General features: G+C 36.2%; 1 protein-coding gene across 3 annotated transcripts in view; it reads right to left on the reverse strand.

Moving 5' to 3' along the window:
• Positions 1 to 838: 838 nt before the first annotated feature.
• The window catches only part of LOC144448403 (sulfotransferase 1B1-like), a 14,759-nt gene continuing 3,241 nt past the window's right edge, over positions 839 to 12,356 (reverse strand). Inside the window, exons 1-7 of one of the 3 annotated variants that reach the window (XM_078138635.1) lie at positions 8,517 to 8,556; positions 6,915 to 7,100; positions 5,836 to 6,053; positions 4,168 to 4,294; positions 3,593 to 3,687; positions 2,382 to 2,565; positions 839 to 1,457 (exon numbers count right to left, since the gene is read on the reverse strand). In XM_078138635.1, coding sequence (XP_077994761.1) covers positions 1,345 to 1,457; positions 2,382 to 2,565; positions 3,593 to 3,687; positions 4,168 to 4,294; positions 5,836 to 6,053; positions 6,915 to 7,074 — 897 coding nt within the window. In that variant the 5' untranslated portion in view covers positions 7,075 to 7,100; positions 8,517 to 8,556 and the 3' untranslated portion in view covers positions 839 to 1,344. Of the gene's footprint in view, positions 1,458 to 2,381; positions 2,566 to 3,592; positions 3,688 to 4,167; positions 4,295 to 5,835; positions 6,054 to 6,914; positions 8,709 to 9,385; positions 9,570 to 9,959; positions 10,055 to 12,199; positions 12,327 to 12,356 lie in introns of those variants that run through there. The other 2 variants (XM_078138634.1, XR_013482095.1) reach the window with 2 other exon arrangements.

The raw sequence follows: 12,356 nt of genomic DNA on the forward strand, positions 1-12,356 counted from the left end.
ACTGCTTCTTCCAACTACCAACTTTACCTAATCAATATAAAAAATGTGATAAAGTCGGATCTTGGAAGGATAGGTGGGTGGTGAGGGGAAAAGATGGGTTGTTGGGAGATGGGTGATGGGGTTGGTGGTGGAAAGATTGATGGATGAAAAGATGGGTGGGAGGGAGGGTTGATAGCATGCATGCATGTATCTATATGACTCGGGTAGACAGGCAGCCTACAAGTAGACAGGGAGAGAGTGATTGGGAATGGTCCACAGTAAGTAGGTAGCTCCCACTGGCCCAGTCCATCCTGGTTGTCCATAGGGTGGTGGTGGAGTACCCCACTGTTGCCATGGTAATGTTAATCCCCAAAGTGTCCAGGGTGTTGGCATTCCCCACTGTAAACTAGGTGATGGACCCCACAGTTGCCATGGTAACCCTGGTCCTGCCTGTGTTGGGTGAACACTGAAGCCAGTTGACTGTGTGGGCTGAGTGGTAGCCGGAATTGATTGCCCCGGAAACCCATAATTACTGTTGACGTTCGGTAGCTCAGCCCCATGCAGTAGTGTCGGTTGTTGGTAGCCGCCATTGTGTTGTGGCCACTGAAAACTGTTGGGCGGAGACATGGAAGGTGATTCTCCTGCTGTTGGATTCAAAGTCCATGAACCAGATATGCCAATTATTAATACAAATTTGGGGGGTACTACTTTCACAAAAACCACAATTGTATGTAATTAAAGAGATACAGATATCTGCTTATGTCGTTAAACAAAAAGATCGATATATGCTCCATATAATTCATAAAATGTTTTTATTAATGTCCACTAAATTCCAAAGAGTAAAGTCTACATCACTTACTTTATTTTGGTATATGAATGTGACTGGGAAATGTTACAAATATTTGACCTTGGATAACATGATCAAATAAATGGTCATTAATGTGTAAAATAAAGCTCATTTCAAATAATTTCATAATGATATAATGATGAATGTGGTGTTGCTGAATGTGCTGTATTGAGAAAAATTCGTTAATGTAGCTGAATTCTGAATCACCAAATTCTTTATAAATCAACAAATTTTAAGTGAACATTACTCCCTTTTTTCCATTATGTTTAAACTGATTAAATAATACTTAAATAATACAGTACTGTTTAACATTAATATATTGGTATCTGTATCAGATTATTATGTCAAATGTCAACACGCTGTAACTGATGACGTCATTAAATACTGTTGACATCATGAGAATGGTAAATGTGCTTGGATCTAATTATCATCGAAATTTAATTAAAAGGTCAATACACGGTTATCAATGACGTCATTGAGTTATATTGACATCATAAAAAAGTGGTATTTGTATATGATTAACCATCAAAGTCAAAGGTCAGTCCACTGTCACCAATGACGTCATCATACCACTTGTCGAATTCCTCATTCTGAGCTACTGTGAATTGGTTCTTCCAACCACCAACTTTACCTAATAAATAATAAAATTATTATGACAATACATGTAGTACACATATACATATAAACTTATACATGTGTATACATGTGTATTAAAAGTTTCTTGTTTAGACAAGGTTGGTCACATTAAACTTGTTGATATAGTGAATTTTAAATATTTATTTATTTATTATTTATTTATTTATTTATTTATTTATTTATTTATTTATTTATTTATACGCGATGCCTACAGGTTGCCCCAGTTACCAATTGTAGTATAGTTTTGTGCAATGACTAACTTGCTAGTCAAAAATAAAAACCGTCGAAATACAATCGGAGACTTGTTGGATAATAATAGTGACCAGTTCACTTAGACTGACAAACACTCTTTGCCAAACATTTATGAATATATATACTGAATTTATATGAATTTAATTTGTCATTGCTTAGTGTGAAGGTCAACTCTATTACATTATGATATTAGCTTCAAAAGTCCCAAATCACACTGTATCTCCAAGATGGTGGATGTAAAACCAAAACTTGGTCCGGTGACTAGTCTCATTTCTATTTGATAATTCAAAAACTATTTTGATGGGCAAATGCTAATAAAGAGGAATGGATGACAGATATCTTATGAAATCACATTGACAATTGCTTCATTTAAAAACATGAAGTTTATACAATGTAAAATGTGTTGGTAACATTCATTATCCTTTAAGTACAGACTTGACATCTAAGAGAAGTTAGGCGGAAGTGACATATGGGCCTAGCTAGACAACTTCCGTAGAAGTTTTTTAATAACTATCCATATATAGACTACAACTGGCTAAAATGATATTTTATAGTTCCTTTTTTTGAAGATGCCATTCACAGTCTGGCATTCATCCTTACAACAGGAGAGAAAATAACCTGGTTTTGATTTTTATAAATGGTATGTAGAGTGAAAAGGAAACCATACCTTTCCTGACATATGGTGAATCCTTAGGGTCAATTCCAAAGGCTTTGAGATGATCGTCATGTGGTTTAAATGTCCGCTTTATAACAGCTTCATAATTTGTCGCTTCACGAATCTCTTTAATGGCGTCATCACTCAGATTATACTCAAGTAATTCTGCAATCTGGCGTACTGCAAATTCAGGGATCTGCAAATGTATAGGAGTAGTAGAAAACAAATAACTAAGTATTAAGTGATATAATATTTCAAGTTTAGATTTCCTGTCCAAGTCCCGCTCATACAAATAAGTCTCTTATGTTGAAAGACATACCTTCCCCATCTACTGTTGTTACCTTTTTTCTCAAATGTACTTCTGCAACTTACTGACAACCTGCTCTGCAATATCTTTTAATAATACAGAGGGAATGAGTTGTTAATTAATCACATCACAGAAGAAAATGCACGTAAAGTACAAGACTTAAATATGCGAGAGAAGGTAAGTCTTTCCGCTGATGAATACAACATACGTATTGACACTTAAATTGTGTATAAATCAAACAAAAACCTTCTACATTCATTGTTATGAACTGCTAATTTGCGTTTTTAAGGGCAAGGTCATTGGTTATTGGCTTGTCATAAAGCTGTACATCTGTTGAAATTGGCGTAAAACATTTATGTCGAGATTATGAACAAAACTAAAATTGATATGCTAATTGCAATTTGATCCTGAAGCTTAAAGTCAAAGTCGAATATATAGTTTACCTCCAGTAGTGTTGATGTAGACATGTATACATTTGAAACATGTCTAAATAATTTCCAAAGTGTCCAGTGTGTTAAGGGACACCTCATTTCTTATGATGGATATTGGTAAATGGAATCTGTGTGGATTAAATTTCTCTCTCTCCTTCTCCTCTCCACCCTCCCTCCAACTCCCTCCCTCACACACACACACACACACACACACACACACACACACACACACACACACACACACACACACACACACACACACACACACACACACACACATATATATATATATATATATATATATATATATATATATATATATATATATATATATATATATATATATATATATATGTGCTCTGCCACTGCGGTATAGAGCACTGTCTTAGCAGATTGGTACTCACCGAGTTATATATATATATATATATATATATATATATATACATAAATATATATATGTATATAAAAAATTAGATATCAAGTACCTTTGTCATGTCTTCATACGTCAGGAACAGCACATTCTTCTCTTCTTTTCTCTTCGACCAGTACAAAACCTCGGGTTGCCATTTACCATACACCACTATAAAGAGAATTTGGTAAAGTGAAGGCACCAACTCTATTTAAAACGCTTCATTTTGACGTTTTGGTCTTTCATAGAAACCTTCTGCAGAAATCTGAGTTAAAATTGTATTAGAGAGTAATTTTGTACATAAGACAAAATCATATCAATATACACTACCGACAGAAAGTATTGTCCCACCTGTGTCGACGTCGTAATATACATTGGTAAACATGTTCACAAATTCAAATTCTAACATTACATGAAGAAGGATATAGCAACAGAGAAGTTGCCAGAAGACTAGATATTTCACTGTTTATAGTAAAAGCCAATATAAGAGTTTCCATCCTTGCTGGCATTGTAAACTTGTTATGACCAAAGAAATTAAAAATTAGTATACAACTAAAAGAAACACTCAAACATAAACATAGGTATTACTAGAACATCCTTTTGACAAGCAACCTGTAGATTATGTCAGTTTAGTTTATGTACGCGTATTACCTTTGCCGGTTTTAAAGTCCTGTATGAAATCGTCCAGGGAATCGTAAGACTCACACGTTGGAAATATATTCAAATGATACATATAAGACAAAACAACGTCCTTGGGATTACGGGCAACATAGACTATCTGAAACAAAAAACAGTGACATTGCAGTCCAACTGACTATTTTCTTACTCATCATTACTTGTAGATAATGACATATGCAAATGTAAAGATCGTATCCTCCTTTTATATGGAGCCTGCTGGATACTGGAGCGAGGCATTCTGGGAAACAAAAGTTCAAAAAACGTTAGGAGCTGAACAGGAAAACCCCAAGGACTTCCTCACCCCCAGAGGTCACTCATGCATTCAACCAAAAATCAAATGCACCAACAACCTTTTTACTGTCATAATGGTATTAAACTTTTCTTCACACAATTCTAATTTGAGATGATATTGTCTTTTAAAGATGTGAAATGTTTGCCAAGGTAGTCTAAAATTACCTTACACTCCAAATCTCCCCTACCAATGATACTACCATTAGATGTGTTGACCTTTACTACATGTATATAATGATGCCATTTAACTGTTTAAGAACATATTTCAACCCTATGAAAGTTATAAAGAATAGTTTCTGATACTTGGTGGTGCTCTCTTGTAAAGCATGGATTGATTTATTGCATGAAAGGGTCTGAAACTCCTTTTCAGAGTGAAATACCTCCAGGCCTTCTAGGGGAGACCCCCTTGGGACCCCCCATAAGAGATGTACATATTCCCTTCTCAAGCTTTCCCCTACCTTTCACTGTCAAGATGCTGTTAAACTTCTTTTGGAATACATTTACCCTGTGTAGTCAATAATTATAATTATGATAGTGCTAACCCGGGATCTTATAAAGTAGATGCAAGACAGTCAAGCAGTCCACACTGAGTCATGAAAGAAAATACCTTTCATGTGAATATTATATGGGGGTGTCATCATGTTTTAGAATTAAGTGATAGGCCTAGGGTCAGCCTGTTTTTGGTTTTACAGATAGGGGGGTCAGTGACTTTTTGTAGGTCCGATTTAAGAAGCTTCCCCTTCCCCCACCCCCAGGCTGGAGAAACTGACCGGTCCCTAAGTTCTTTTCCAGGTTCGGTAATTTGTTAAGATTTCATAGCTATATTCATAGACATGTAACAGGGCTGTTGGTGTAGGAATGTATACAAATGTGAATTTTTTGATTGTATATATTGCTGTTATCACATGACTGAGAAAGGGATATACACACAAATGTCAGAGATTTGTGTACAAGTTCTGTTACAGGGTCTGAATAATTGGTCTGATTTCAGGACTGTATTCACATACATGTAACAGGTCTGCTGTTACCACATACACGTCTTTATTTGTTTCGAATATCTCTGAAACAGTTACTCTAGACTTTTAAGTATATGATGTTTACAAACACACGACATTAAAAGCAGAACTTTTAACACGTGTGTAAACATTAGTGCGTTGAGTCATGTACTCTCCGGTACTGTCACATGTAGAACAGACATACCACGTGACATGCCTGTACACACATATCGATGTATCCATAGGATACCCACATCAACAGTCTGGTTATTAGTGACAATTTATATTACTGATAACACCAATAATTGTCTACACATCGTACATAATGTTTCTCAAAAAGATTTGTAGTTAATACCTTAGGTTTCTTTTCCTCTAACTGTGGTGGAAGGAAAAAGTGTGGTAGGTGAGTTAATATGAGTCTTGGTGATGGTGTGTCCGCTAGCACTTCAAAGTTTGGACGAGGTGGAAGGTTAAACTCTAAGTAAACACTATGGTCCAGTCTCTGATCATCTGCCTCAATAGCGCCAGCTTTCACAAGGATTTGATTTATAATATCTAGGGTCCATGTTGTACCTATTGATATGGATGACGAGTGGAGAACAGACAGGCAAATAAATCCAACAGACAGAAATGTGCACAGACAGACAGACAGACAGACAGACAGACAGACAGACAGACAGACAGACAGACAGACAGACAGACAGACAGAAGTTCGAAATGTATCCTAAACAACAGGTAACACATAATAGTTCAAGACAGTTATTAAAGGTGCAGTTTTATGTGTTCCAAGTCAATCTCCATTTATGCCACTTTGGACTGACAGAGGTCGAACCTTAGTTGTTTTCACCACTTCAGTGCCGAACATTTCCCCGCCGAATTTTATCGTGTTTGTGTAAACGTTCGGCACATTCGAAAATAATTTTAGGTTGATGTAAGAGAAAGTGTTCACTAATTAATTCGTTGAGAAATCTTTGCAAAAGAATGGTCAGGTAAACTCATCTTTAAAATCAGATTGGCTTTACATAAGTTGCTTGGTAGTAGTATGGGGTTAAAGGTCGCCAACACCTACGGTTACATCTAATTCGATATATCACGTTCTACTATATAAGTTCAAATGCCAAAATATTAGATTGACGTTGGAACATTGTAATAAGCTATAGTTCACATTAATTGACGTTCGTTTTGAGCTGTCAATGAGCCGTCAGTCTAGTCTTGTCTAGTCTAGTCTGTCGCGGTTAGATGTCAACTAGTTAATCACTTGTCAGTGAAATAAGAAAAAAAGGTCATTGTTAAAATAACCTAAACCATAACAGAACGGAAACCCACAGTTATTTAGGTGTGTATATGTGTAGGGGGGGGGGGGACTCGCGTAAAGTGATTTTACAAGGTTAATATATCATAATTACTTATTTGTATATCGATTTCTCGTCTCACCTGATTTAGGGTATGTTATCAGCCAGATGTCATCTGATCGCACTTCAAACGTTTTCATGGCATCCAGGACGGTTACAGGAATTATACTTGCGAACCTGACGCCCTTGTACACGTGATCCTTACATTCGAACGGGCTTTCTTCCTTTGACGGGTTCTGCATGTCGACTTTGTGTGTTATAAGGGGAGCTGGTGTAAAAAAGAAGTATACGTAATCGTCTAGACAGCGGCACGTAGTTAAAGGTGATAAATTTAAGTATTGTTGACCTGACATGACCTAACCTTACCTCAATTGTTATACCCGTGCATATGCTGGATAGTTGAAATATCTATTGCTGTAATTAGTCTCGCTCGAAATAAAACACTTAACAAAAAATCTTCAGCTCATGTTTTGCGCCATCAGTGGTATAGATCGGTAACAACGGGCTTACCACTTAATTGTCGAACACCCCCCAAAAAAGTGGATAGAAATCACTTCTATTCTTATGATACTGTTCACCGAATCTGTTTGATATAATAGCCACACACAAAAAAAACAATAAGAGACTGCACATTCCACACCTCAAGAAAAAGATCGCAATGTCTTGCTATGTTTCCTCTAAATGAAATAAAATATTCAAACGTACTGCAACTAGATGCAGACACGTGGGCGCCATTTTTTTTTAATTTCTGCATCTGATGTCTGCATAGTGGCACGTTACGTTCATTTCACTTTAGACAAAGTGTAGCAAGAAACTGTATTCAACCTTGACATCTTAAAGTGTAGTGTGTACAGTTTCGCATTGGCTTCTGTGTGGCTGTTTCAAACAGAATCAGTGAACAGTCACATAAAATGAGTAGTAACAGATGTGCTTTTTATTCTGAGAAGTTGATGTTTGTAATGTCTATCCCACTTGTTGTCTGTCAACTCCGGGAGTAGTTATATTCTTCTCCTAGTGTCACTTACAAAGCTCTCAAAGTTGCAGCTTACGTCTCTGAGCTATCTCTAAACTTATAAATCGTTCAGCTAATAAGAGTCGACTGCTCTTGCCAATTGTTTTTTTTCAAACTCTTCCCCCAACTGTGTAAATTTCAATCGCTTTCATAATATAAGCTTGAAATCTGGATATTGTCTACAGCAAATTGAAGATCTGTCTGTTTAGACGAACATCCAGTGTGGATTTGCCATTTCAGTGTTATTAACGACAAAACAGTGGATTTGAAGTGTGGTGCTTTATACGTTTGATTGGTTGGTGGGTTGGTGGGTTGACCGACCGTCCGATCGACTAACTAACTTATCGCTATATGCTGATTGGTCGAGTGACTAACTAACAGCTGGCTTGTTGACTGACTGACTGACGACTGACTGACCAACTAACTCACTGTGTGATGTGAAAATTTATGCTGGTGTGTTTAATGATTTTTTTTACCGAAATCTGACCATTTTAGTAGGATAAAAAATATACATCATGTGATAATGGATTACAGTTGTTGATTCTATTCAATTATCTGTTTGAATTATGATTGTATTAAAATACTAATTAAGATCTAAGTAATCAGTTCCTTATATATGTGAAAGAAAATATGTAAAACTTTATCTTTGTTAATCGATATATGCAATTCAACCTAATTAAAGACAATCATTAGACATTGGTGCTTTATAGGACCAGTATTCTTATATTATAAAATTGATGTCTGTATCAGCTTAATCCTCGAAGTCAAAAGTCAATCCACTGTCACCGATGACGTCATTGTACCACTTGTCAAATTCCTCATTCTGGGCGACTGTTAACTGCTTCTTCCAACTACCAACTTTACCTAATCAATATAAAAAATGTGATAAAGTCGGATTTTGGATAAATAGGTGGGTGGTGAGGGGGATGGGTGGTGGGGTTGGTGGTGGAAAGATTGGTGGATGGAAAGATGGGTGGGAGAGAGGGTTGATAGCGTGCATGCATGTATCTATATGACGTGTGTGCCTTTGTGAGAGTGTGTGCTTCCTCACATCAATCCTTCTCAGTTTGTGAATTGCCATTTTTGTTTGTATGGACACAATATGTTGGATAGCGCTGTATGGGTGTTTGGGTATGACTAGCTCAGTTTATGCCCCTTTAACAACATGTTTTTGTCATAGACAGCGTTGGCATTCTGCTTTTCTATGTACAGTAGTGGGGAGGTATGTTAGGGAGCCTGAACTCAACAGACTGATATGTTCTGATGTTATTTTAAAAGTAGAATGGTAGCAAAGGTGTAGTCTACCAGCTGTAGGATACATGACACATTCTGGTGGCAGAATTAGGATGCAAGAATAAAAAAATCATGCACAGTTAGATAATACAATGAGTCAAAGAAATATGTGACCCTTCCTAAATTCCATTTTTAAAAAATATGCCCCCCCCCCGCCAGTATTTATGTACCCTCCCCCTCTTGTAAATACTGAAGGCTCCATTGTGCAACACAAGTTAAATATATTGTATATAGAATAGTAAGGTTACCTATCCTGACAAAGGGTGAATCCTTGGGATCGATTCCATATGCCTTCAGTGATGTGTCGTGTGGCTTAATAGCCCGCTTTCTAACTGCTTCATAAGACGTGTCATCAGAAAGCTCTCTAATCACGTCATCGCTCATGTCGTAACCGAGTAACTCGGTGACCTTCCGAATGGCGGATTCCGGATTCTGTAAAATGTATGCACCAATCAATAAATGTATATGCTTTTAACCAATTGCACAAAATTAGAAAAACTAAAGCATTACTGAGAGATACCGACAAGACTTGTTTCCTCGATGCCAATCGATTGCGAGATAGCTGGGGCTTAAAATATGATGTAATTTGAAGAACGATATTCAAATGATCAGATTGCACAGTATTATGTCGGATATTCTTTGTTACCGTTCCACAAGCAACGTTTTCATGTCAGAGATTCACAAGGAAATGGACACACACACACACACACAAACAGGACACACGTACAGACGTAAACCAGTGTAGTATCTCCCTTTTATTTGGTTGTAATGTCTGGTGACCAGATTTTTATTGGTAACCGAATTGAATTAAATTTCAAATACCTTTATAATGTCTTCATATGTCAGAAACAAGACATTCTCTTCTGCTCTTTTCTTCCACCAATACAAAACATGTGATGGCCATTCTCCGTATATCGCTATGTAGAATACAATAAAGTTGTTATGTATTATCTCTATGTATGTATATACGTATGTATGTATATATGTATGTATGTATGTATGTATGTATGTATGTATGTATGTATGTATGTGTGTATGTATGTATGTATGTATGTATGTATGTATGTATGTATGTGTGTATGTATGTGTGTGTATGTATGTATGTATGTATGTATGTATGTATGTATGTATGTATGTATGTATGTATGTATGTATGTATGTATGTATGTATGTGTATGTGTGTGTATGTGTATGTATGTGTGTATGCATGTGTTACGAGTCACAGATCTAAATATATATCCATTCAGGACATTTTGGTAAATTTTCATTATGAACTCTAAATTGAAGTCAAAAAGCATTTAAACTTTGTACAAACAGTGACATTCCGTTGCATAACAACATAGGTCTTTGACATCTCTACATGGGGAGTTTCTGAATTATTTGTACCAGGTACGATTGAACTGTCAACAAGTTTTATTATGACATGACTATTTTATGGTCTTTGAGATATGAACTTGTATAACTAATCTAGGGAAGGTGATTGGATATTAGATCTCAGATGATGTCTTTCATCATAGACTTAAGAATACGTCATACTCTAAGAATAGAGATTTTGTGTAAACTTTGAAATGTATTTAAGTTGGGTTTTTATCCCATCTCAGGAGGAGAGGCGGAGACGGGGATTGGTCATGTAATAAAATCAACCAAGTGGTTAGCTTGGCGTTCGTTGAACCAGATACGAATGTTTCGTTGTGAGTTCTACCCAACACAATCCAAGTCGGTACGGTACCTCGTGGAAGAGATGGTTTGAGAAGAAACTAGTTGGTCGGCTAATTCAACGTTATAGTCTTAAATGGAACAGACTGATGATTGGAACAGCAGTGCGAGTGAGTACTTCCCCGTTTGAACATTAAATATCGATAAACTGCACAGTAAGCCGATCAACAGCGTTTCACATGTATGTATGTATGTATGTATGTATGTATGTATGTATGTACATGTATGTATGTATGTATGTATGTATGTATGTATGTATGTATGTATGTATGTACATGTATGTATGTATGTATGTATGTATGTATGTATGTATGTATGTATGCATGCGTGCGTGTGTGTGTGTGTGTGTGTATGGGAGGATGTGTGTATGTATGAACGTCGTAGGAGTGCAAAGGTCATGAGTAGAACATTCCTGATAAATAAATTCAATCCTGACGTTTCGAATCAATATTCTTTCTCATAGGATATCATGACAAGATATATAGTAGATCATCACCTTATGTACCTAGGTAGGTAGGTATGTATGTATGTATGTATGTATGTATGTATGTATGTATGTATGTATGTATGTATGTATGTATGTATGTATGTATGTATGTATGTATGTATGTATGTACATGTAGGCAGGTAGGTAGGTAGGTATGTAGGTATGTATGTATGTACATGTAGGCAGGTAGGTAGGTAGGTATGTAGGTATGTAGGTATGTATGTATGTACATGTAGGCAGGTAGGTAGGTAGGTATGTATGTATGTACATGTAGGTATGTAGGTATGTATGTATGTACATGTAGGTAGGTATGTAGGTAGGTATGTATGTACATGTAGGCAGGTATGTAGGTAGGTATGTATGTACATGTAGGCAGGTAGGTAGGTATGCATTGTTTACTTAATTATGTATTTATTTATTTATCTGTGTTCATGCATTGTGTCAGATATATAGAGCTATAAAATGGTTGTTTTATGCCTCAGTAATAAGAATCAGAAACTTTGCTGTTACTTTATTCAAAAGCCATCCTTCCTTATATATAAGACAAAGAAAATAAACTAGTAGCCATCCTTCCTTATATATAAGACAAAGAAAATAAACTAGTCATTCTAGATTCATATTTTACCAACGAATGATGCGTTGACGTAGTTTCTTGTACTTTTAATATGAAGTAAATACCAACTATGCAATCCACTGTTCTAACAATGCAAAAGACAACAGCAATATCATGTAAGGCGTCCAACGATCCGCGACATTAACATTATACTAGAATACTTTTATCGAGGTTTTGATGGAAGTATTTTCACTTGAGTACAAAGTTTATAAATTTAGCTTATATCACCTTAAAGACAGACAGTACCTTTGCCACTTTTAAACTGCTCCAGGAACTCCTCCAGGGAATCACAGGAATTGCACGTTGGAAGTATATTCACATGATAGAAGTAAGACACAGCAATATCTTTTGGGTTACGAGCAACATAGATTATCTGTAAAACAACACACGACATATATATATA

Source organism: Glandiceps talaboti, chromosome 17, assembly GCF_964340395.1.
Source record: "Glandiceps talaboti chromosome 17, keGlaTala1.1, whole genome shotgun sequence".
Taxonomy (NCBI): domain Eukaryota; kingdom Metazoa; phylum Hemichordata; class Enteropneusta; family Spengelidae; genus Glandiceps; species Glandiceps talaboti.